General features: G+C 37.7%; 1 protein-coding gene across 3 annotated transcripts in view; it reads right to left on the bottom strand.

Moving 5' to 3' along the window:
- The window catches only part of NELL1 (neural EGFL like 1), an 888,103-nt gene that overhangs the window by 768,907 nt on the left and 97,096 nt on the right, over nt 1–22,100 (bottom strand). For all 3 annotated transcript variants that reach the window (XM_017525920.2, XM_017525921.2, XM_037737557.1), the window contains one exon: nt 19,169–19,319. In XM_017525920.2, coding sequence (XP_017381409.1) covers nt 19,169–19,319 — 151 coding nt within the window. The remainder of the gene's footprint in view (nt 1–19,168; nt 19,320–22,100) is intronic.

Here is a 22,100-nt window from a genome sequence, read left to right as displayed (position 1 = left end):
CAAATACCTAGAAAGCCTTTACAAAAGGATAGGTACAATCAAGCCCAGACTGTGAAGACTACAATGAATACCTTCAGTGCCTGGGAACTAATGAATAATCACAAGCATCAGGACCATCCAGGAAAATATGACCCCACCAAAAAATCCTAAATCATATACCAAGGACCAGCCCCAGAGAGATAGAGATATGTGACCTTGTGGAGAGAGATTTCAAAACAGTTGTTTTAAGGAAACTCAAAGAAATTGAAGATAATGCAGAGAGGGAATTCAGAATCCTATCAGATTAATTTAACAAAGATTGAAATAAGAATCAAAGAGAAATTCTGGAGTTGAAAAATGCAATTAACATACTGAAGGATTCATCAGAGTCTTTTAATATCAGAATTGATCAAGCAGAAGAAAGAGTTAGTGAACCTGAAGACACAGTATTTGAAAACACAGAGCTAGAGGAGACAAAAATAAATAAAACAGTATGAAGCATACCTACAAGGTCTAGAAAATAGCTTCAAAATGGCAAATCTAAGAGTTATTGTCCTTAAAGGGTAGATAAAGAAAAAGGCAGGGTGAGAAAGTTTACTCAAAGGGACAATAACAAGGAACTTCCCAAATCTAGAGGAAGTTATCAATATTCAAGTGGAAGAAAGTTACAGAGCACCAAGCGAATTTAACTGAAAGAAGACGATTTCAAGGCATTTAGTAATCAAACTCCCAAAGGTCAAGGATAAAGAAAGGATCCTAAAGGCAACAAAAGAAACAACATACAATGGAGCTCCAACACATCTGGCAGCAGACTTTCTGGTGGAAACCTTACAGGCCAGCAAACAGAAGTATAACATATTTAAAGTGTTGAAGGTAAAAAATATTTTATTCTAGAATAGTATATCTGGCATGCATGAATGCATGCACACGTGCACACACACACACACACACACACACACAATTGCTTCATGTATTAGGCAATAAGTAATCACTGAAGGTACAAAACTCACTGGTATTAGTAAGTATATGCACACAAAAAAGCAGAATATTATAACGCTGTAATTGTGGTGAGTAAATTACTTATAATTTAACTAGAAAGACAAAAAGATTAACCAATCAAAACTAATAAGTATAACAACTTTTCAAAACAGACAGTACGATAATATATAAATAGAAACAAAAAGATTAAAAGTGAGAAGATAAAGTTAAAGTGCAGTTGTTATTACTTTTCTTTTTGCTTGTTTATGTAATCAGTGTTGAGTAGTGATCAGTTTAAAATAATGGGTTAGAAGATATTATTTGTAAATCTAAAAACACACAGCAGATACACAAAAAAATTAAAACATACCACCAGGGACCTTCACCAAAAGGAAGACAGGAAAAAAAGAAAGATGAAAGAGAACACCATAAAACAACTAGAAAATAAATAATAAAATGGTAGGAGTACATACTTATTTATCATTAACATAGAATGTGAATGGACTAAACTCTCTAATCAAAAGACACAGAGTGCCTGGCTGAAATGTAAAACAAAAACAAACACAAACAAAAACCATTGCCCTGAAGGATGAGTTACCTATAAGAAAAAAATATTGTACCTACAAGAAACATAATTCTGTTTTTCTGTAGAAACACAACCCGTTACCTACAAGAAACACAATTCACCTATAAAGACACACATAGACTGAAAATAAAGGAATAGAAAAAGATATTCCATGCCAATGGAAACGAAAAAAGAGCAGAAGTAGCTATAGTTATATCAGAGAAAATACATTTTAAGACAAAAACTATAAAAAACATGAACTTTATTATATAATCATAAAGATTCAGCAAGAAAATATAACAACTGTAAATATATATGCACCCAACACTGGAACAATCAGATATGTAAGACAAATATTATTAGAGCTAAAAACAAAGACAGACCTCAATACAATAACAGTTGAAGACTTTAACACCCTACTTTCGCATTAGATAGATCATTTAGATAGAAAATCAACAAAGAAACATCAAACTTAATCTGTACTGTAGGCCAAATAGATCTAATAGATTTTTACAGAACATTTCATCCAAAGGCTACAGAATACATGTGCTTCTCCTTGGCACGTGGATCATTCTCAAGGATATACTATATAATAGGCAACAAAAAACAAGTCTTAAAACATTTTTTAAAAAGCTGAAATAATATCAACTATCTTCTCTTATCACAATAGAAAATAACTAGAAATCAGTAGCAAGAGGAATTTTGGAAACTACAAACACATGGAAATTAAACAATATGCTCCTAAATGACCAGTGGACCAATCAAAAGATTAAGAATAAAATTTTCTATAATCCCAGCACTTTGGAAGGCCAAGGAGGATGGATCACCTGAGGTCAGGAGTTTGAGAACAGCCTGGCCCACATGGCAAAACCCCATCTCTACTAAAAATACAAAAGTTAGCTGGGCGTGGTGGTGTGTGCCTGTAATACCAGCTACTCAAGAGGCTGAGGCAGGAGAATCACTTGAACCCAGGAGGCAGAGGTTACAAAGAGCTGAGATCACGCCACTGCACTCCAGCCTGGGTGACAGAGGGAGCAAGCCACCTTTTAAGTCTCTTTAGTTTTCTTCTTTGAATAAACAAATGAGTTTAAGAATTTCACTTTTCTCCTAATTTTACATTCATTAAAAAGAAAACCACACAGCAGCGATTAACACATGACCTTATGGTGATGGGAAGACAATTGAGAGATCTAGGGACTGTGGCAATCTGAAAACTACATACCTATTTTTGATAAGAAGGTGGAAAGCTGGATTTGTAGACCAAATCATTCAATTTTCAAATGTTGGAAACTAACATAAAAAAAAAAAATGTGGAAGGATACTGTGGGAGCTATCACAACCAAGTAAAGCCCTTATACAAGCCAACTATGGTCTGCAGTTTCAACACTTAGTCACTGATTATTAACAAATCCAGACAGGATGCCTTTCACTCTCAACATCATCAGCCCCATCTCTTTGCAGTTCCTACCCTGCAGGCTGCATTTTCCTGCCACAGGCACCTCCTCATAGTTTCTCACTCCCACACACCACCTACTTCCCCCAACTTTGTGCTGCACCTATCTTCTTAGAGATGAGGCCCTCCACCTCTCAAGAGAGGATACTATTGGCTAGATAGCCTATAAAACAGGAGAAAATATTCACAAACTCTGCATCTAACAAGGGTCTAATATCCAGAATCTACAAGGATCTTAAATACATCAACAAGAAAAAAACAAATAATCCAATTAAAAAATGGACAAAGGGTCAGGCACGGTGGTTCACACCTATAATCTCAGCAGTTTGGGAGGCCAAGGCAGGCGGATCATGAGGTGAGGAGTTCAAGACCAGCCTGACTAACACAGTGAAACTCTATCTCTACTAAAAATACAAAAATTAGCAAGGAGTAGAGGTGTAGTTCCAGCTACTCTGGAGGCTGAAGCTGGAGAGTCACTTCAACCCAGGAGGCAGAGTTTACAGTGAGCTGAGACCACGCCACTGCACTCCACCCTGGGCGACAGAGCAAGACTCTATCTCCAAAAAAAAGGACAAAGGACATGAACAGACAATTCCCAAAAGAAGGCATACAAGCAGCCAACAAACAAAAAAACTCAACATCAGTAATCATCAGAGAAGTCAAACCACAATGAGATACCATCTCATACCATTCAGAATGCCTATTATTTTTAAACAGTCAAAAATAATAGATGCTAGTGAGACTGTGGAGAAAAGGACATGCTTATATACTGTTTGCAGAAATTTTATTAGTTTAATTGGAAATCATTTTGGAGATTTTTCAAAGAACTTAAAACAGCAGTACCACTTGACCCAGTAATCCCACTACTACCCAAAGGAAAAGAATTCATTCTATCAAAAAGATGCATATACTAGTATGTTCATCACAATGCCATTCACAGTAGCAAAAACATGGAATCAACCTAGGTGCCCATCAGTGGTGGACTGGATAAAGAAAATGTTGTACGTATCCACCGTGGGATACTACACAGCCGTAGAAAAGAACAAAATCATGTCCTTTGTAGCACCGTGAATACAGCTGGGGGCCATGATACTAAATGAATTAATACAAGAACAGAAAACCAAATATTGCATGTTCTTACTTATAAGTGGGAACTAAACATTGAATACACATAGACATAAAGGTGGGAGTAATAGACATTGGGAACTACTAGGAGGAGGAGGGAGAGAGGGGGGCATGGGCTAAAAAACTACCTATTGAATAGTATGCTCACCACCTGGGTGATGGGATCATCCAAATCCCAAAGTCATCCATATCTCCATATCCCTCAGCATCATGCAGTATATCAATGTAACAATTCTTCACATGTACCCCCGCATCTAAAAATAATAGTAATAATACATACATACATACATACATCCTAGTTCTGGCTATCTCCAGATGAACTGATAATACTTCTAAAGGTGAACTGCCAATTCACTCCTACCGAAGTATTATTATTATGTGTAATCAAGTCAAGAAGGGGGAAAAGGAGACATAAAATATCCTTTAGAAAAAAACAGATTGTGTGTATTTGCTCTAAAAAATGAAATTTTATAAATTTTTTATAAGTATAATTTTTATAAAGTTATATTTATAAAAAAACAGATTGCATGCATTTGTTCTAAAAATGTAATTTTAAATATAAAATGTAGTTTTATATATTATGAAATGATTTAGATTTCTAAGGAACACTTTTCATGGATGAGTAGACTTCCTTTGCACACAGCCTGCACTTAACAAGTGATTGTTGTTCTGAAATAATATGGCCTTGTATAAATACCACACTTTGTCATCTTGCACTCTCTCTCACACTGTGAAATCATCAAGAAAGCTATTGCTGTCAGCATCTCCTCATCTAAAACCACTCCCTTTCATCACCCTTAACTTACCAAATTTTAAATGCACTAGCTCTTAGTCTGTTCCCTAAATATACCAAACTGGCTCCTTCCAAGAGCCTTTGTACTTACTGTCTCAGTTACCTGGGACACTCATCTTCCTGATTTTTTTTCAAAGCTGTCTCTTCTTTGGAGTCAGCGCAAATGTCCCATCTTCATAAAGCCCTCTCCAGCTTCTCTTCTCTACTGACCTATCTCTTATCCCTCTGTTTTATTTTCTTCCATCACATGTATCATTAACTTTAATTTTGTCAAAATTTATCATCTAACTCCCCCCACTAGAATGCAAGCTCACTGAGGACAGCCCCCTTACACACCTTAACCACTGAAGAATCCACCAATGTTCCTAGCCCACATATAAGTGACCAAAGCAGATTAGTATCTAATGAATAATGAATGAACTATAATTTGACAGAGAAGTAAACATGTCCAGGGAGGATCTGTCTGGGCTCATGGGTATTCACTGGCAAAGCAGAGCCTTGAGCCCAGGTCTTCTGACTCCTGGCCCAGCATCACTGTCATTGTACCACCCTCATCAATTTTCTGACAGCCTGAGGTGCCTTTCACCCAGAAATCAGCAAGTCAGGGGTTAAATCTATCTTTCATCAACAACAAGATTCTATCCACATTTCTCATCACAGAACCAAATGAATGAATGCATGTTACCCAGAAATGCAAGTGTTTCACAAGTAATTCCAAAGGATGTTAAAGAAGACAGCTTTTTCAAATTCTCTAGGAGAATTTGATTGAACTTAAATGATTTTATCCATAAATATTAATGAAATTGTGACTTTTATAATAAAAAAGTAAAGGTTAATGGCTACATTAGCTGTTTTCTCATTTCTCAAACACTAGGCAATCCAAAATCTAATATGCACATATAAAAGCATGAGCAATTTGCCCGAAGCATTATATTCTATTGCTATGATACTACTTGTCTTCAATTAAGGTCAAAAGTCATCTGAACAGCTTCATTTCTTCTGACAAAGATTTAAATTTTACTTAATTAGTGTGTTCCTGAAAACATCCTCATTTTCTTGACATCAGATCCTTACAATCATTTTCATCTGTCTGAAAATTAGTACTTCCCTATGCACACCACAGCCTAACTGTCCATCCTCAAATATACATACTTTAAACTTTCCCTTGAAGCTGTATCTACACTCTGCTAGGCATAAAGATAAAAATGCTGAATACTCAGAATCCAGATGTCTTGTCTCCTAGCATTTGGCAACATCTCTAGATGACCCACATGGAGGTAGGGTGCCCTGCTCCCTGTATTCCTCCTGTCAGAGCACTAGCAATACTTGGGAGTATTTCTTTGACTGTCTCTACTTCTGTACGCGTCACAATTGTAGTCCAGCATCTATGACCACAAAGTATTTGATAGGTTTACACTGATAGTTCCTGAATGGTATTGAAAAGAGAGCTTACAGTCTACTCATAGTCCTAAGTCTAAAGTCTGTCTAATTATTCGTTTGAAGTGTGGAGACTTGCTTGCATACTTCAAAAGCAGTATGGATAGATTTTTCAGGGAAAGACTCCAATTTGCTCCCTTCCTTCCCAAATGACAGTAATTTAACAATTGAAAATATCAACTTTTTAATAATATAAGCCTATGTTGTATCTCATTGAGGAAAGAATTACCTAAGGAGAAAGTTTTTTCTTGGGTTGGCTTCCAACAAACCACCTAACATACTTCTGGAATTTTCTTCCCTTTCCTCCTACCCTCCATTCTGATATTCTCCAATCAATTTTATAAAAGTGCAAAATAATTTAAATATCAGCTTAAGTCATCTATAATTAGGAAGATAAATTTGCTTTTTTAGAAATTACAGAACACATTCCATTTGGGCAATTCATTGTTTTAGATTATCAATAACAATCTCTTTATGTGAAAAGCTAATTACATTTTCAAATGGTGGAAGGTCCCAACACCTACCTTCTTCCCTTATGAAGAATTTTAGGAGGAATTAGGAAATATCTACAGAAGCCATGAGGACAGGAAGGAAAATGACATTTACTAAGAGCCTTGATACATGAGACGTATGAGAAACTGCTCTTGTTTAATCCTCCCAATAATTCTGTGACGTGGTAATCAATTGATACCTTCACTTTACCTAGGAGGACATTGAGGCTGAGGTATATTAAAGATAACTGCTAAAGCTCAAACATCTAACAACTGATAGATCCAGGAAATAAACCCAAGTCTATCTGGCATCACAGTAGAAAGTTATTTCCACCATGAGAGCTCAGAAAACTGAAGAGTATCTTTTGAAACACAAAATTTTTGTTTTTTAAAAAAAAAGAAGATGCCTTCTTAGGAAGCCAAAAATGTCTTCATCTCCTCAGAGACGGATTCCATGAGAATTTTTTTCTTAGGGCCCTAGCTTTTAGCTTCCATCTAATTATGCTTCAACTTAATTTTATCTATAATTTAGAAATAAAATAAAAAAAACAGAAGATTTATAATTATATCTTACAGAGTTGCATATACTGGCAGAACGTTCAATTAGATTTAATCTGCATTAATTAAGCTTTCCATTTTAACAAAGCTCTATATTAACACATTTGAATCTGAAAAAATAAACATTAAAACTGCAGTGTCATTAAGATAGTTCAGCAAGACAGATTCATCTTCGTTGCTCTGCTAATGCACCCTATTGCTACTGTAAAAAAATTTTATCACATTAAAAATATTTATTGAAATTAGTAACAGAATACCAATTCCGTTACATAAAAGATCCTATTTCAATTACTATCTTCAGGTACATTTTTAATACTCTTTATATTTTGGTTTTGTTTCATTTTACCTACCCACTTAAGATATCCATGGGAACTCAATTGGCTCAGTTACCTAGGGAGTTTCTAGATACTGCTTTGCCAAGAAGTTCACTTCTTGTTTAAAGAAACACAGTCTCCCAAGAGTTCCACCTCTGGATACTGGGTTCCCACCAGGTGAGAGAGATGTCTGCCTTTGGCCAGAAGGGAAATCAGCCACTGAATGAAGTCTTCTGCCATTAATTCAATAATGGCCATGTCTGAGAGTAGCTGGAAGCCTAGCAGAAATTGGAAACAGTGATTTCCAAAACATTAAATGAAGTTTCTCTGGTTGACAGCTTTGGAAATGGCAAAGTCATGATTACTTCCTGTGGTGCTCATGATGGCTAGAGGTGTTCAGGTCCAGAATGCTGTTCCCCCATTGTGCTTCATTAGCAAAGGTGACTTTTGACTACAAATTGAACATTACCTGAAGTTTGGGTGATAGTCATTATTTTCCTTTAATCATTGAACTGGGGGTGGTGGGTGGGATGGCAATTTTCTCATCTAGCCACTCCTCAGCACCCTTTCTCCGCTCAGCATCAAATTTCCATCTCAACATCGTCATTATCAGCATCATCAGCAGCATCATCAGTATGTCTTTTTTGAGTTTCTTTTCTATGCCAAGCACTAAGCTAGGTATTTTACAAATCCTAATCCTCAGAAAAATCACCAGGTATTATCAATTCAGTCTCCAGATACCAAAACCTTTGCCCCCTTCACTATCCTGCACAGCCTGCAGGTGTAGCACACCCAGGGCAATACCTGTGTCTGGTACAATGTATTCCATGTGAACCTTTGAAACTAGCCATGGAAATTCTGAGCAGCTCTGGTTGGAGATGAAGAAGACAAATCCTTTTTTATTTAATGCCTATTTATTGAGTATATACTATGTGCTTGAGATTATTACTTGAAGAAACTCCTATGTTTCTTCAGTCTGTTACTTATGCTACTTCCATGTATTTGGGCACAGACTAAATTGGAAACATCCCAGCCAATCAAGAAAGAGACTGCCTAGTGTTTCCAATATCCATGCTCTCTCATCCTTGGCACAATGGTAGGCTGAATTTCCCAGTAATGGTCAATGAACAGGATACAGAAAACACATGACATTTTCAGTCTGACCCTTAAACTTATCCAAGGACACTATGAAGAAATAATAATTACAATAACTACAATGCTTACCTAATTACAATAGAAGCCATTAACCTATCTCTCTTAGAGTGCCACAGATTGAGCAATTGATCAGTTAATCAATACACATAGAAGTTAAATAACACAACTCAGAGGTGCTATATGTCTGTATAAACGCATATGTATAAATGCGTATGTATAAAGGCATATGTCTGTATAAATATATACATATACTTTTCAAAAGCTACCCATTATTTTAAAATGCATCCCCTTAATCAAAAATATTGAGCATGTAAAAGATCACCAGGAAAAAATTTCTTCAAACTCAAAAATCTAAAAATCTGACAGCACATATTTTATGCCCCTATTAACAATAAAACCGGAAATTACCCATTAAACATTTTTAATTTAATCACTTTGGAATATTTAAAGCCTCCTTTAACCAGGGTCAAAGAGGAAGTTAAACTGAAATTAAGAACTATAGAAAAGTATAGAAAATAAAAACAATATATAGCAATATCAATGGGCTATATTCAAAGTAATATTCACAATAAAACAAAAAGCCTCACTGATTTTACCAGTAAACTGAAAATACTGAAGACGAATGAACTAAATATTCAAGAAGCTAGTAAAAATACCAACAAGATGATCCAAAATAAGGTAAGAAGTAGAAATCAATGAATTTGAAATGAAAAACAGTCGACTTAATCAATAAAACTAAGAACTGTTTCATTTAAAAGATCAACAAATTACACAATCCCATGATAAGCCTGGCCAAGAAAAGAAGAACAAAACACATACATCACACATTAGAAATCAAAAGAGATAAAAATCACAAGTATAAAATTTTTTTTAAGTAAAAGGGAATATAACGTCCAACTATTTGCCAAAAAAATGCCAATCTCAATGAAATACATGATTTTCTTAAAAATATAAATTGATCCCAAGAAGACCTTAAAAGTCATTAGATAGAACCATACCATAAAAGAAGTAAAAAATGAACAGTTCAATAATAAAAAATTTTCCAGTTTCCCCAAAACCAAATTATCAGCCTAAATATTTTTTGTACTTTTCAGCCTAGATATTTTCTATACAAAATATTTCACACTTTTCTAATTATTTTTACACATAATTATTTATATTTTTTATTGCATTTTAGGTTTTGGGGTACACGTGAAGAACATACAAGATTATTGCATAGGTACACACATGGCAGTGTGATTTGCTGCCTTCCTCCCCTTCACCTATATCTGGCATTTCTCCCCATGCTATCTCTCCCCACCTCCCCACCCCCCATCCCTCCCCCATTTCCCCCCAACAGGCCCCAGTGTGTAGTGCTCCCCTCCCTGTGTCCATGTTCTCATTGTTCAACACCACCTATGAGTGAGAACATGCGGTGTTTGATTTTCTGCTCTTGTGTCAGTTTGCTGAGAATGATGGTTTCCAGGTTCATCCATGTCCTATTTTCAGGCTTATTCTATCAGAAACACTCGTAGAAAAGATACAACGTGTATTTTTTAACTAGTCCTGAACATAAAAAAAATTGAAAAAGCCTAGAATTAACTCAAAGACACAGAATTTTCTGTGTATGCAAATACACAGAAAAATCTATGGCATCTCAGTTATTAATAAATTAAAACATTTAAATGTTTAATGTTTAAAGTATTTAAAACAATGCCCATAATTCTTCAATGCTTAAACTAATGTAGTTACTTCCACTGCTTTTACTAATACTGCTATTGCTATCATTATTTAATGATACAAAAATCCCAACTAAAGTATTAGTTAACATAAGTTTATTCAAGGATTTCAGAAATAGCTCAACATTGTGGATTCTATTAATGTAATTACTTACATTAACAGATAAAAGGGGACAGACACAAAAGTATTTCAAAAAGCACACTGAAAAGATATTTAATAACATATAACAGCTATTCTTTTTAAATCTTTCAGTAAAATAGGAATAAAATTAGATTTCCTTTACATGATGACTAGGTAGATAAAAACAGAAACAGAAACACATATAAAATACTACTAGACAGTTTATTAAACAGAGGACCTTATTAAAGTTGAAAAAAGGATTATCTGTTGCCCTCTTACTGACTTTAAGGAAGACCTTTAATTCGTTCATATATGATTTACAACTATTATGGAGATTCTAGCCCCTATCATAACACAAGAAAAAGAAATAGCTAATATAAATATTGAAATTTAACAAAGGAAAAATTTTCAATATTTTCAAATTACAAAATTATATACCAAACAAGTCAAAGGGGATCATCTATAAAACATTAATGTTTGACACATGGTATGCAATCAGCAAATGTTAGCTAAAAAAACTATTCAAGATAGCTTAAAAATATGCTAAAACTAAAAAGAAAGATATCAAAACCATATTAAAACATCAAAAGAAAGAAACCTGCAGACCAATATCTCACTTATGGATATAGATACAAAAGTCCATAAAATAGAAAAAGGATTACAGAACATAACCAAGTGAACTTTATCCCAGGAATGCAAGTTTGGAATAACTTCTGAAAATCAGCTCGTGTAATATACTATATCAATGGAATGAAAGATAAAAACTACATTATTATCTCAGTAGATATAGAAATAACATGTGAAGAAATTCAGCACCCTTCATAATAGAAACACTAACCAAACTAGAAACAGAAAGGAACTTATTCAATGTGTTAAAGAATACCTACGAATAGGGAAGAAAAAAAAATCTCCAAACTGGTTAAGAGTGTCTGTGAAAATCTACAGCTAACATACCTCAAGGTGAAAACTGAAAGCTTTCCCTTTAAAATCAGGAAAAATACAAGGATAACTTCTCACCACTTTTATTCAGCATTGTATTGGAAGTTCCAGCCGGGGCAATTTGGTATAAAAATGAAATAAAAGGCAACCAGGTAGGACAGGAAGAAACAAAACTAGCTCTATTTGAAGATGACATAATCTTATATGGAAAAATTCTAAAGAATTCAGTAGAAACTATTAGAACTAATCAATAAGCTTGCCAAGGTTGCAGGATACAAAGTAATAGGCAAAAATTAATTTCTTTTCTATATAGTGGCAATGAGCAGCCAAAAATTGAAATTAAGAAAAGTATTCCATGTATGATAGCATTTAAAAATATATATACAAACCATAGTGCTTCCATTATTCATGTCAAAAAAAAAAGATTATACCTAGGAATAAATTAACAAAAGCCATGAAAAACTTAGACTCTGATAACTAAAAAAAGTTGAAAGAAATGAAAGATGATCTGAGAAAGTAGAAAGACACCCCATGTTCATGAATCAAATTATTTGACATTGTTTTGATGGCAATATTTGCTGAGACTGACGACCTACAGATTCGATGCAATCTCTATCAAAATCTCAACTGACTGATTTGTGGAAACTTATAAGCTGGTCCTAAAATTCATATAGAGATGCCAGATGTAGGTGATGGGGAGGAAGGCAGCAAATCACACTGCCACGTGTGTACCTATGCAACAATCTTGCATGTTCTTCACATGTACCCCAAAACCTAAAATGCAATAAAATAAAAAAATGGGAAAAAAAAAGTACAAAAAAAAATAAAAATAAAAATGAGAAAATTCAAGGGAACTAAAACAACCAAAACAATCTTGAAAAGAGGAGCAAACTTCTAAGATTCCTATTTCTCAATTTCTAAACTTACTATAAAACTGCAATAATCAAACAGCACTGCCTATGCATAAACATATAGATCAATGAAATAGAAGTAATGATGGCAGCCGCAGGCTGTCTGGAGCAGCCTCTGCCAACACACCAGCTGCAGCAGTGAGGCATGGCCAAGGCTGCAGTCTCTGTGAAGCCACCGGGAGTGAGAGAAAAAGCAGGAACCCTGCCCCTTCCAAGTTGGGGTAGAAGTTTCCTGGGCACAGCTGCAGCTGCCCACTTGCAGCTACAGACTCACACTGCCTGCTCCATAGAGCAGGAATGAGTGGTGTCTAAGTCATGGCTGCATATCTAGACCTTCCACTCCGCACAGCAGGCAGGAGTCCTGCCCTCCGGGACACAGCTGCAGCTGCCCAAACTGTGGCTGCATACCTGGCCTCCTGTTTCACAAAGTAGGAGGAGCCTCAACCCCTCCCCTCATAGATGCAGCTGCCCTAACAGCAGCTGTGGACCCAGGCATCCCTGCACTCTTAGAGGCCTAAGAAGGCCCTCAACCCGTACTTGCAGGCTCAGAAATGCCTACTCCCACTGCCTGGATTCTCTCTGCTATCAGCACCTGCTCCAATCTTGGAGCAAAGCCGAGGCCAGGCCCGGGCACTGTCACAGCCTGGCTGGGTGTACACATGCTCAGGGCAGTGCTAACACACCAGCCCTTTGCCACCTTAGCCCTCTCTGGAGTTTGGGCACCAATGAGCATAGGAAGGAAGCTGAGTGGGACTGAAGTCAGCTCGGCAATGGCCTGAATGTATCCTTTTACAACTGCAGCCTGGGCACCATGAATGACAGCAGGAGGCAGGCAGGTTCCTGGGTGGAAGTGGGTGGGTACCCGGTTGAGCCTTCACCTTCAGACCAGGGAGGGCCTGAAGGCTGCCTATCTCACAAACCAGAGTGGGAACTTGTGGTGCCTTTTCCAGGCCTATCCATTGTTACCCACGGGCAAACTGGTATGCACTTCCTCCCCTCTGAGGCCCATATAAGCCCCAGGCTCAGCCAGAGCTGAGCAGACATCGGGAGGATCAGCTGCAGAGAGGAACTACCCACTCCAGGGTCTCCTCTCTGCTGAGAGCTGCAGAGATGACAGGAGGACCTGTCTGCAGAGAGGAGCTTCCCACTCCAGGGTCTCCTGTCTGTTAGAAGCTGAACACTTGTTGGGACACCGTGGCTGAGGAAAGGAGCTAAACACTGTGGAAGACTGAGCTGTTCTATTGCTCAATAAAGCTTCTCCTCATCTTGCTCATTTTCCACTTGTCTATGTACCTCATTCTTCCTGACTGCAGGACAAGAACTTGGGACACATTGAATGAGGCTATAAAAGGTGTAACACAAACAGAGCTGAAACATACTCCTTGCTTGCCACATTGCAGGCAAAGAGGAGAGAAGAGAAGAGCTGCAGTCCTTTGGGGAGCTCAGACCTGGACTGCCCAAGCCAAGGCTGTAACTCCCTGTTTGGGGCTTTGCAGTTCCTGGTGTCTCCAAACTTCCAGGTGCCACCATGTTCTCTGGTGCTGGTGGAAGCTGCCTGTGGTGCACCCGGTCCAGCCACATCCTCACAGAGAGTCAGTAACCCTGCTGGTGCCTGGAGCTGCCCACCTCGTGGCAGCAGCCAGTGTATCTGCCTGTGCAGTGGCCGGACCCCACACTCACTCACATATCCCTTGCTGCTCCACACCTGACTCCTACCTCCCTTGGAGGCTTGTCACCTAGGCCAGTACCATGAGCTGAGTGCAGGCTGCCAGGCTGAGTGAGTGGAACGAGCCCAGTGGGCCCTAGCAAAACTCTGGCAAACGTGCCACCAGCCACAAGTTTCTGGCGAAAAGCGACACCCCAAAGATCCCATAACAGTAAGAGACCAGAAATAAATCCTCGCATTGATGGTCAATTGGTCTTCAACAGGGTGCCAAGACAATTCACTGGAGGAAAAGCAGTCTTCAACAAATGGTGAAGAAACAATTGGATATTTATATGCAAAAGAATAAAGTTGGACCCCTACCTCACACGATACATAAAAATTAACTCAAAATTTATCTAAGAAATAAATGTGAGAGCTAAACCTATAAAATTTTTAGAAGAAAATAACTCAAAATATATCTAAGAGATAAATGTAAGAGCTAAACCTATAAAACTTTTAGAAGAAAATGTAGGAATAAATCTTCATGACTTTGAATTAGGCAAAAATATGACATCAGAAGCAAAAAAAAAAAATAAACTGGACAGCATCAAATTTTAAAGCCTTGTGCTTAAAGGACACCACCAATAAAATAAAAAGAACACCTCACAGAATGGGGGAAAAACTGTAAATCATACATCTGAAAAGAGACTGTATCTAAAATATGCAGAATTACTACCAATCAAGTATAGGACAAAAAATCTAATTAAAAGTAGGCAAATTATCTGAATGTACATTTCTCCAGAGAAAATATATAAATGGTCAATAAACTTATGAAAAGATACTCAACATCATTTGCCATCAAGCAAATGTAACTCAAAACCAAAATGAGGTATCACTTCATACCCATTAGAATATCTATCATCAAAAAGAAAGATAATAACTAGTGTTCACAAGGATGTGCAAAAATTGAAACCCTCAAACACTGCTGCTTGGAATGTAAAACAGTGTAGTTACTTTGGAAAAGTCTGGCAGTTCCTCAAACAGTTAAACAGAGTTTCCATCTGATCTAGCAATTCCATTCCTAGTCATATACCCAAGGGAATAAAAACATGTCCACACAATAGCTTGTACATGAATGTTCATAGCAGCATTATTCATAAAGCCAAGAGTGGAAACAATTCAAATGTCTACCAACTGATAAATAATATCTATAATGTATTATATCCAAACAATGTAACATTATTCTGCAATAAAAAGAAGTGAACTACTGACACAACCTACAGTATGAATGAACCTTGGAAGCATTATTCTAAGTTAGAGAAGCCAGTCAAAAAGAAACACACAGTGTGTGATTTCACTTATATGAAATAACCAAACTAGGCAAATCTACAGAAACAGAAAGTATTAGTAGTTGCCTAAGGCCAGGGAGCCTATGGGGAAATTGTGGGTGACAGCCAAAAGATAAAGAATTTCTTTTGGATTTCTCAAATTGATTGTGGTGATGGATGTACAATTCTGTGATTATACTAAAAGCTACTGAATTATAAATATAAAAAAATTATCCAGGAATCTAATCATGCCCATTATATCCCAAGTATTTCAAATACTTATTTTATTTATCTTCATCATTAGTAATACAGAATCACATAAGGGAGAAACAGAAAAAGAACCCGTGTGTCTAACTTTTAAGCAAACAATCGCCACTATATGCTGGGATCTTCTGCTGTTGAATAAAGAAAAGCCCCAAATCCTTGGTCAACTTATATACCTGGTCAAATGTCCATGCCAAATTTCTACAGGGCAATATGCTCCTCTAGATACTGTTATCCTGGTAAATAATAAAAGGAAACTGAAAATCATGAAAGATTCTCACTTATTGCAAATGGGAACATTAGGCAGGGGAGGAGCGTTATGCTAATTAGCCAAATTTCTAAATATATACCATTATATATTTCTATTTTCTTGCATTCCAGGTCTCCTTAACCAGATCTTCTATGCTTGAGAAGAAACCAGGTTTTCTGTATTACCCATAGCCAATGCGTTACTAATCCACAGTCTTTCATACCTTGCCTTGATCAGACTGCACAAACACAGAACGGGGCACCATAAAGTCCAGAGGGAGAAGGGCTCTAGTATCTACCTCTTCATATTTATTTTGTTTAGCAGTCAAGATCTGAGGTTTTTCGCACTTGTCTTTCATGGTGCCTGCTTGGCCCTCTTCTAAGTGTACTTTCCTTCCTTTCATTTCTGCTCTAAAGCTTCATTTTCACTGCTGCTTCAAAATTTGCCTAGGTCTCTCCTTCTGCTTCATGCCCCTCTGATAAATTTTTCTTCTGAGGATGCAAGAATCGAGGGTGCTATAGACCCATATGGATTTACCGCCAGTAACGTATTTTGGTGGCATGTGACTCATACCCTCCACTGTCAGCATACTTTGGTGCCTTGTGACTCAGATAATTTCTACTGCTAATATACTTTGGTGCTGTGTGACTCAGATATGTTCCCTAAGTGGTAAGAGGCTGCTATGCCTCACCTTCTTGGGCTAAAAAGGCATTCGACCACTGTACACAGTTTTCTTATTTTTATTTTTATTATTATTATTTTTTTTTTGAGATGGAGTTTCCCTCTTGTTGCCCAGGCTGGAGTGTAATGGTATAATCTTGGCTCACTGCAACCTCAGCCTCCTGATTTCAAGGGATACTCTTCCTCAGCCTCCCAAGTAGCTGGGACTACAGGCACACACCACCACACCTGGTTAATTTTTGTATTTTTAGTGAAGATGGAGTTTCACCACATTGGTCAGGCTGGTCTCAAACTCCTGACCTCAGGTAATCAGCCCTTCTTGGCCTCCCAAAGTGCTGAGATTACAGGCGTGAGCCACCACACCCAGTCTCTTCTCCCTTTCTCAAAAAAAATGAAGAAGAGGTTGTTTTTCTATTACAATGAAAAATGATCAAATGACTCTCCATTCAATCATCCTCGGTTTCTATTAGAAACCTACTAGGGATATAAAAGGAAGCAGCCTCAGATGGCAACACAGAAGATTTTTTAAAACCTTTCCTATTAAAAAAAAAATTGAAAAGAGAAACCCAGCAAATACAGTTTCAGAACACTCAGACAAGGAGAATAAATGTGCATGCATTAAGGGATGGCCACCCACCATGCACACCATGCACTATCCTTTTTCATCCTTATAGCAACCCGGGAAAATAGATTATGATGCACATTTACAGACAAGGAAATTGAGGTTCTAAGACATTGTAGAGCTGATGCCACAAAGCTAGAACTGGAACTCCAGCCTCCATCAGTCTGACTCTGAAGATCTACCTCCTACTTTGGGCATTTGTATAATCCTCAAGCCAAAGAGACACTCACACCCAACCCCACAAAGCCAATGGGGCAAGGTAGGGTTGTGAAGCTGAGACTTGCCTTGACACGCAATCCATGGAAAATGATAACCTATACCTTCTCCAGCATACAGAACACCTTTGAACAAACACATATCTCTCACAGACCTGTATATCAACTTCTTTTCTCTGGACTGACCCAGAACAGCCAGACTATAATGCTGACAACATCTCCAAAAAATGATCAGGGTCCATCCCTACACTTTGAGACTGAGAGCAAACAACCATTAAAGACAGAACTGTTGATCCTTACAACTGCCAAAAGTCTGCATAACAAGAGCCTCTGCTCAGGCCAAATTGGTCTGTTTGCTGCTCCCACTCCCAAAATTGCATTTCTCTACATTTCTTCACTTCTGTGACTGTGCACATTGTTCCTTCTTCCCTTACCTGCTGGAATTCTGCCTGTGCTTCAAGAGCACTCTCTATGTGGTCTTCCTTAACCACTAACCTAATGCACTTAATTCAGTGAACTTAACACCTTAGGTAATTTTGAAATCAGCTTCATACTTCCTTGTAACATCAATCTACTATTTCTTTATTATTGGCTCTTTTTTATTCTTTAGCTTTTTGTGTGGTCATGCCTTGTTTCCTGCATTGCCAAACTCCACCATATGTCCTTAGAAGATTTTGTTGCTTTGATTTCTCCACAAAACCTTGCATGGCACCTAGAAAACAGTAGGTGCTTCATAAATATTTTCAGTGGATTAATACAGAGGAAGCCAGTATTAAAATTATTTAGGTTACCTAATGATTATTAATTTGAATTCAATGATAGAGTGAACTCACACTTAAAACCCATTGACTAGGGACTTTAGTCCAAGTTTTTAACATGACATTGAGGTTTTGCAATGATCTGGCTTCTACCTACCTCTATAATATCACCCCTCACTGCGCACCCCAAACTCTCATCCTTTCCCCATACACACTTTTATGTTCTAAACACTTACCCATCTACATGCTGCTTCTTAAAATCACAGCAACCTCTTTCTGAAATATTATTCTTCCATCCCTTCTCCTTAGCATTCAGCATGTAAAATATTCACTCATTTTTTTTTTCCAAAGCCTTTCTTGGCTAGCACAACCCTTAGTAGAATGACTACTCTTATTTTCTGATTACAACTTTCTAGCATTGCATCTACAACACTTTATGATATTTATTTGTCCATCTTCCCTACTAGCTTATGTGATCTTTGCAATGAAAATCCTACATTATTCAACTTAATATTCCCAGTGTGAAGTATAATTCCCACAAAAACACACTGTAAATGTTTACTGAAGGTCATTAAACATAACCAATTAACTTGTTTGATGACTAAATATGATAGAACGTGATTTTATTCAAGGCCTACCAGAAGATAGGCGAGAAAGATACTCATGATTGGTCCTTGGAGAGCAAACAAAAAAGCCACTTTGCCCAAAGTAAATTCTTAAGGCAAAGTAAATTAATGAATGTGTTCAACAGAAACAAGGCCTCAGTTAGGTGAATGTTTTCATGGGGCTACAAACTCTAAATTCCAAGACATTTTGTATAACCCATTAACTCTAAGGAGATTTTCAAAAGCAGAAAGAGCTTTCTTACCTGTGCTCCAGTTCTCGAATGGACAGCATCACTCCTGAAGTGGATGGCTTCTGCTGTACAGTGGCCAAAAAGGTGAATTCACTCTTGTTCCGGAACAGCTGAATTAATTTCTCACTCACATGAGGAGCTGCATGGATCTCTCTTCCTATATCTAAGAATCAAGAGGAAGAGCAGGAGAAACAGGAGAGAAGAAGGAGAGGAGATGAGGAAAGAAAAGGATAAAGAAGAAATACAAGAGAAAGAGGAGAAAGGAGATGAGAAGGAGGAGGAGAAAAGATCCATGGTTAAAAATGTCATGTCCGAAAAATCCAGATTGCATTTTTCATTTTTCTCTCCTGTCAACAGTTTTCATTTTCAGGCACCTTTCACCACTCCCTACAGCTGCATTCATTCAATGCAAATCCCAGAAATGCTATCTCTGTCACTGCACCCACTTGCCACTTGGACAAGTTCACAATTGGCCCGATAGTGATTTTCTGACAGGAATTTTGACAGGACACTGAGCAACTCAGTTTTCTGCAAACAGGTTTGATTGCTGTAAATAAAGTAAGAGGCAGTCAGATAAATGGGGTTCTAAACTCAGAGAATCTTTGGATAATAAGACCCAAATGCCACTCAGCATCCTCCAATTTCACTTTTTCCAGGGACTCTGGTTTCTTCTCCCCACAATGTATATAGGAAACTTGTCCTTGCCTTGTAACTGGCAGATATTTACTAGCACTAATAATGCCAGACAACTCTGCCTTTGCTTAAAGAATAAATACAAGGCATGCTCATGATCCACACGTGTGCCTGGAATTTCTCCATAAACATGCAATGGATGACTTTCCTCATGAAATATTTATTGAAATTGAGGCCGATTCAGCAGGCCTAGAGGTGTGTGATTCCAGATAATCCTGCTCCTGGACAAGAATGTTTCTTTCTCCAACATCGGCATAATGAGAGACATCCATCACTTCATGCCCGAACTCACTCTTGTCATGATAAACTGGGTGTTATCTCATTATTTTACACTACATTTTCTGGCATCAGAAAAGGGCACTAAGGAAGCAAAGTTAGAGAAGATTATTCAGAGGATGATAAATGAACATTAAAAGTGTGTTTGGTGGCCTCTCACATACTGACCACCTCCTCTCAGTATATGATAACTACTTGGTTATTTCTCCAGGACTGCAAGGGAAGTCCTTGAAAAACACAGAACTTCAAAGGCTGCACTGCCCAAGCAACATCATAGACTGGCATATGGACCTTGAAGAATCTCATCCTCAACAGTGGCTTCTAAATAAGGTATCTTTGGATTATTGACCTTGGGACTCAGTTTTCTCAACTGTAAAATGGTGGAGCAGACTAGGTGATCTCTTAGAGCCTTCCCACCTTAGCCTTCTATAATTTTTCAAATTGCTGGTTCAATTTTATAACACAGAAAAGAACAGCCTAGTCTTATCCACCTGTAAATATCTAGGCTATGAATGGCAGAAAGCAATGTTTGTTCTCTACCATGGAGACACCCAACCCAGACAGACCAGTCTACCAGTATAAAACCTACCTGCACGATAGTAGCAAGGCCTTCCCTACTTAATTGTTAAGTGGCATGCTGTCAGCTTTTGTCAAGTGTTGAGGTAAGAGATAGCCACTTGAAAAATGCTTCTATACCTTCTACAAAATCCCAGCCAAAGATAATCCAGATGACATTTAAAATCTACTAAATGTGGCAGCAAATCACCCTGCAAGCTAGAGAGTATTAGAAAATGTTTGTTAATATTATTTTTATTATCATTATCTTTTTTTTGAGGGGGGGGGGTCTTACTATGTCACCAGGTTGAAGTGCAGTGGCATGATCTCAGTTCACTGCAGCCTCTGCCTCCCAGGCTCAAGCGATCTCCCATTTCAGCCTCCTGAGTAGTTGGAACCACAGGTGTGTGCCACCATGTCCAGCTATTTTATTTTTATTTTTGGTAGAGACAGGGTTTCCCCATGTTGTCCAGGCTGGTCTTGAACTCTTGAGCTCAGGAGATCCATCCACCTTGGCCTCCCAAAGTGCTGGGATTACAAGTGTGAGCCACCCACCTATTACCATTACTTCTAAGCAAAAATCATCATAATAAACTCACCTAGAATATAATGCCAGAAAAAAAATCAACTCTTAAGATTATGTTTACTTTTTACTTTTTCCTTCTTTATTCATCAATTAGGAATCAACTGATTGGTAGTGGCTGCCTAAAGAGTTAATTTCAGGATTCTAAAGCTTGAGCCCAAAGGAAAGAGGAACATAATTGATCAGCAATGCCTGCTGGAGGAAATGGATATGAATATCATATCAGGTATGGGTATCCTAACCTCTAACTCAATTCTCCCTGAATGATATCATCCAGCCCCATGGCCAACAGTGTCCAACTTTATAATTACAGTCCTAACCTCTCCCTTAAGCAGTAAATTCAAATGTTCACCTTCCTACTTAACATCTCTATGTGAATATCTAATAAGCATTTCAAATTGTAATGTGCCCACAGTGAAGCTTGTTCTCTTCCCTCCGCTCTCAGTTTTCTCACAGAGGTCTCAGTCTTAGTAAATAGCAACATCCTGTTCCTCAAGTCAAAAAACCAGAAATTGTCCTTGATTTTTCCCTTTTCTCCACTCTCCATGTTCAATCTAAAAACAAGTCAAGCGGGCTCCCATGTCTGGAAATTGTTCCCTTCTTCCCAACTTCACTCTTAAAACTCTTGTCCGAGCCACAATCATTGCTCCCTAGGATGCTTCCAATGGTTTCCTAACTAGTCTTCCTGCTTTCATATTGCCTTCTTTTCCCCATTCTTCACACAGCAGTTAACGTCCTCTTTTTTTTGTTTGGTTTTTTTTCCCCCATTTATTTATTTTATTGCATTTAGGTTTTGGGGTACATGTGAAGAACATGCAAAATTGTTGCATAGGTACA

This window comes from Cebus imitator, unplaced genomic scaffold (genome assembly GCF_001604975.1).
Source record: "Cebus imitator isolate Cc_AM_T3 unplaced genomic scaffold, Cebus_imitator-1.0 Scaffold39, whole genome shotgun sequence".
Classification (NCBI taxonomy): Eukaryota; Metazoa; Chordata; class Mammalia; order Primates; family Cebidae; genus Cebus; species Cebus imitator.
The sequence above is the reverse complement of the archived record's forward strand: the minus strand, read 5'-3'. Positions and strand labels throughout refer to the sequence as shown.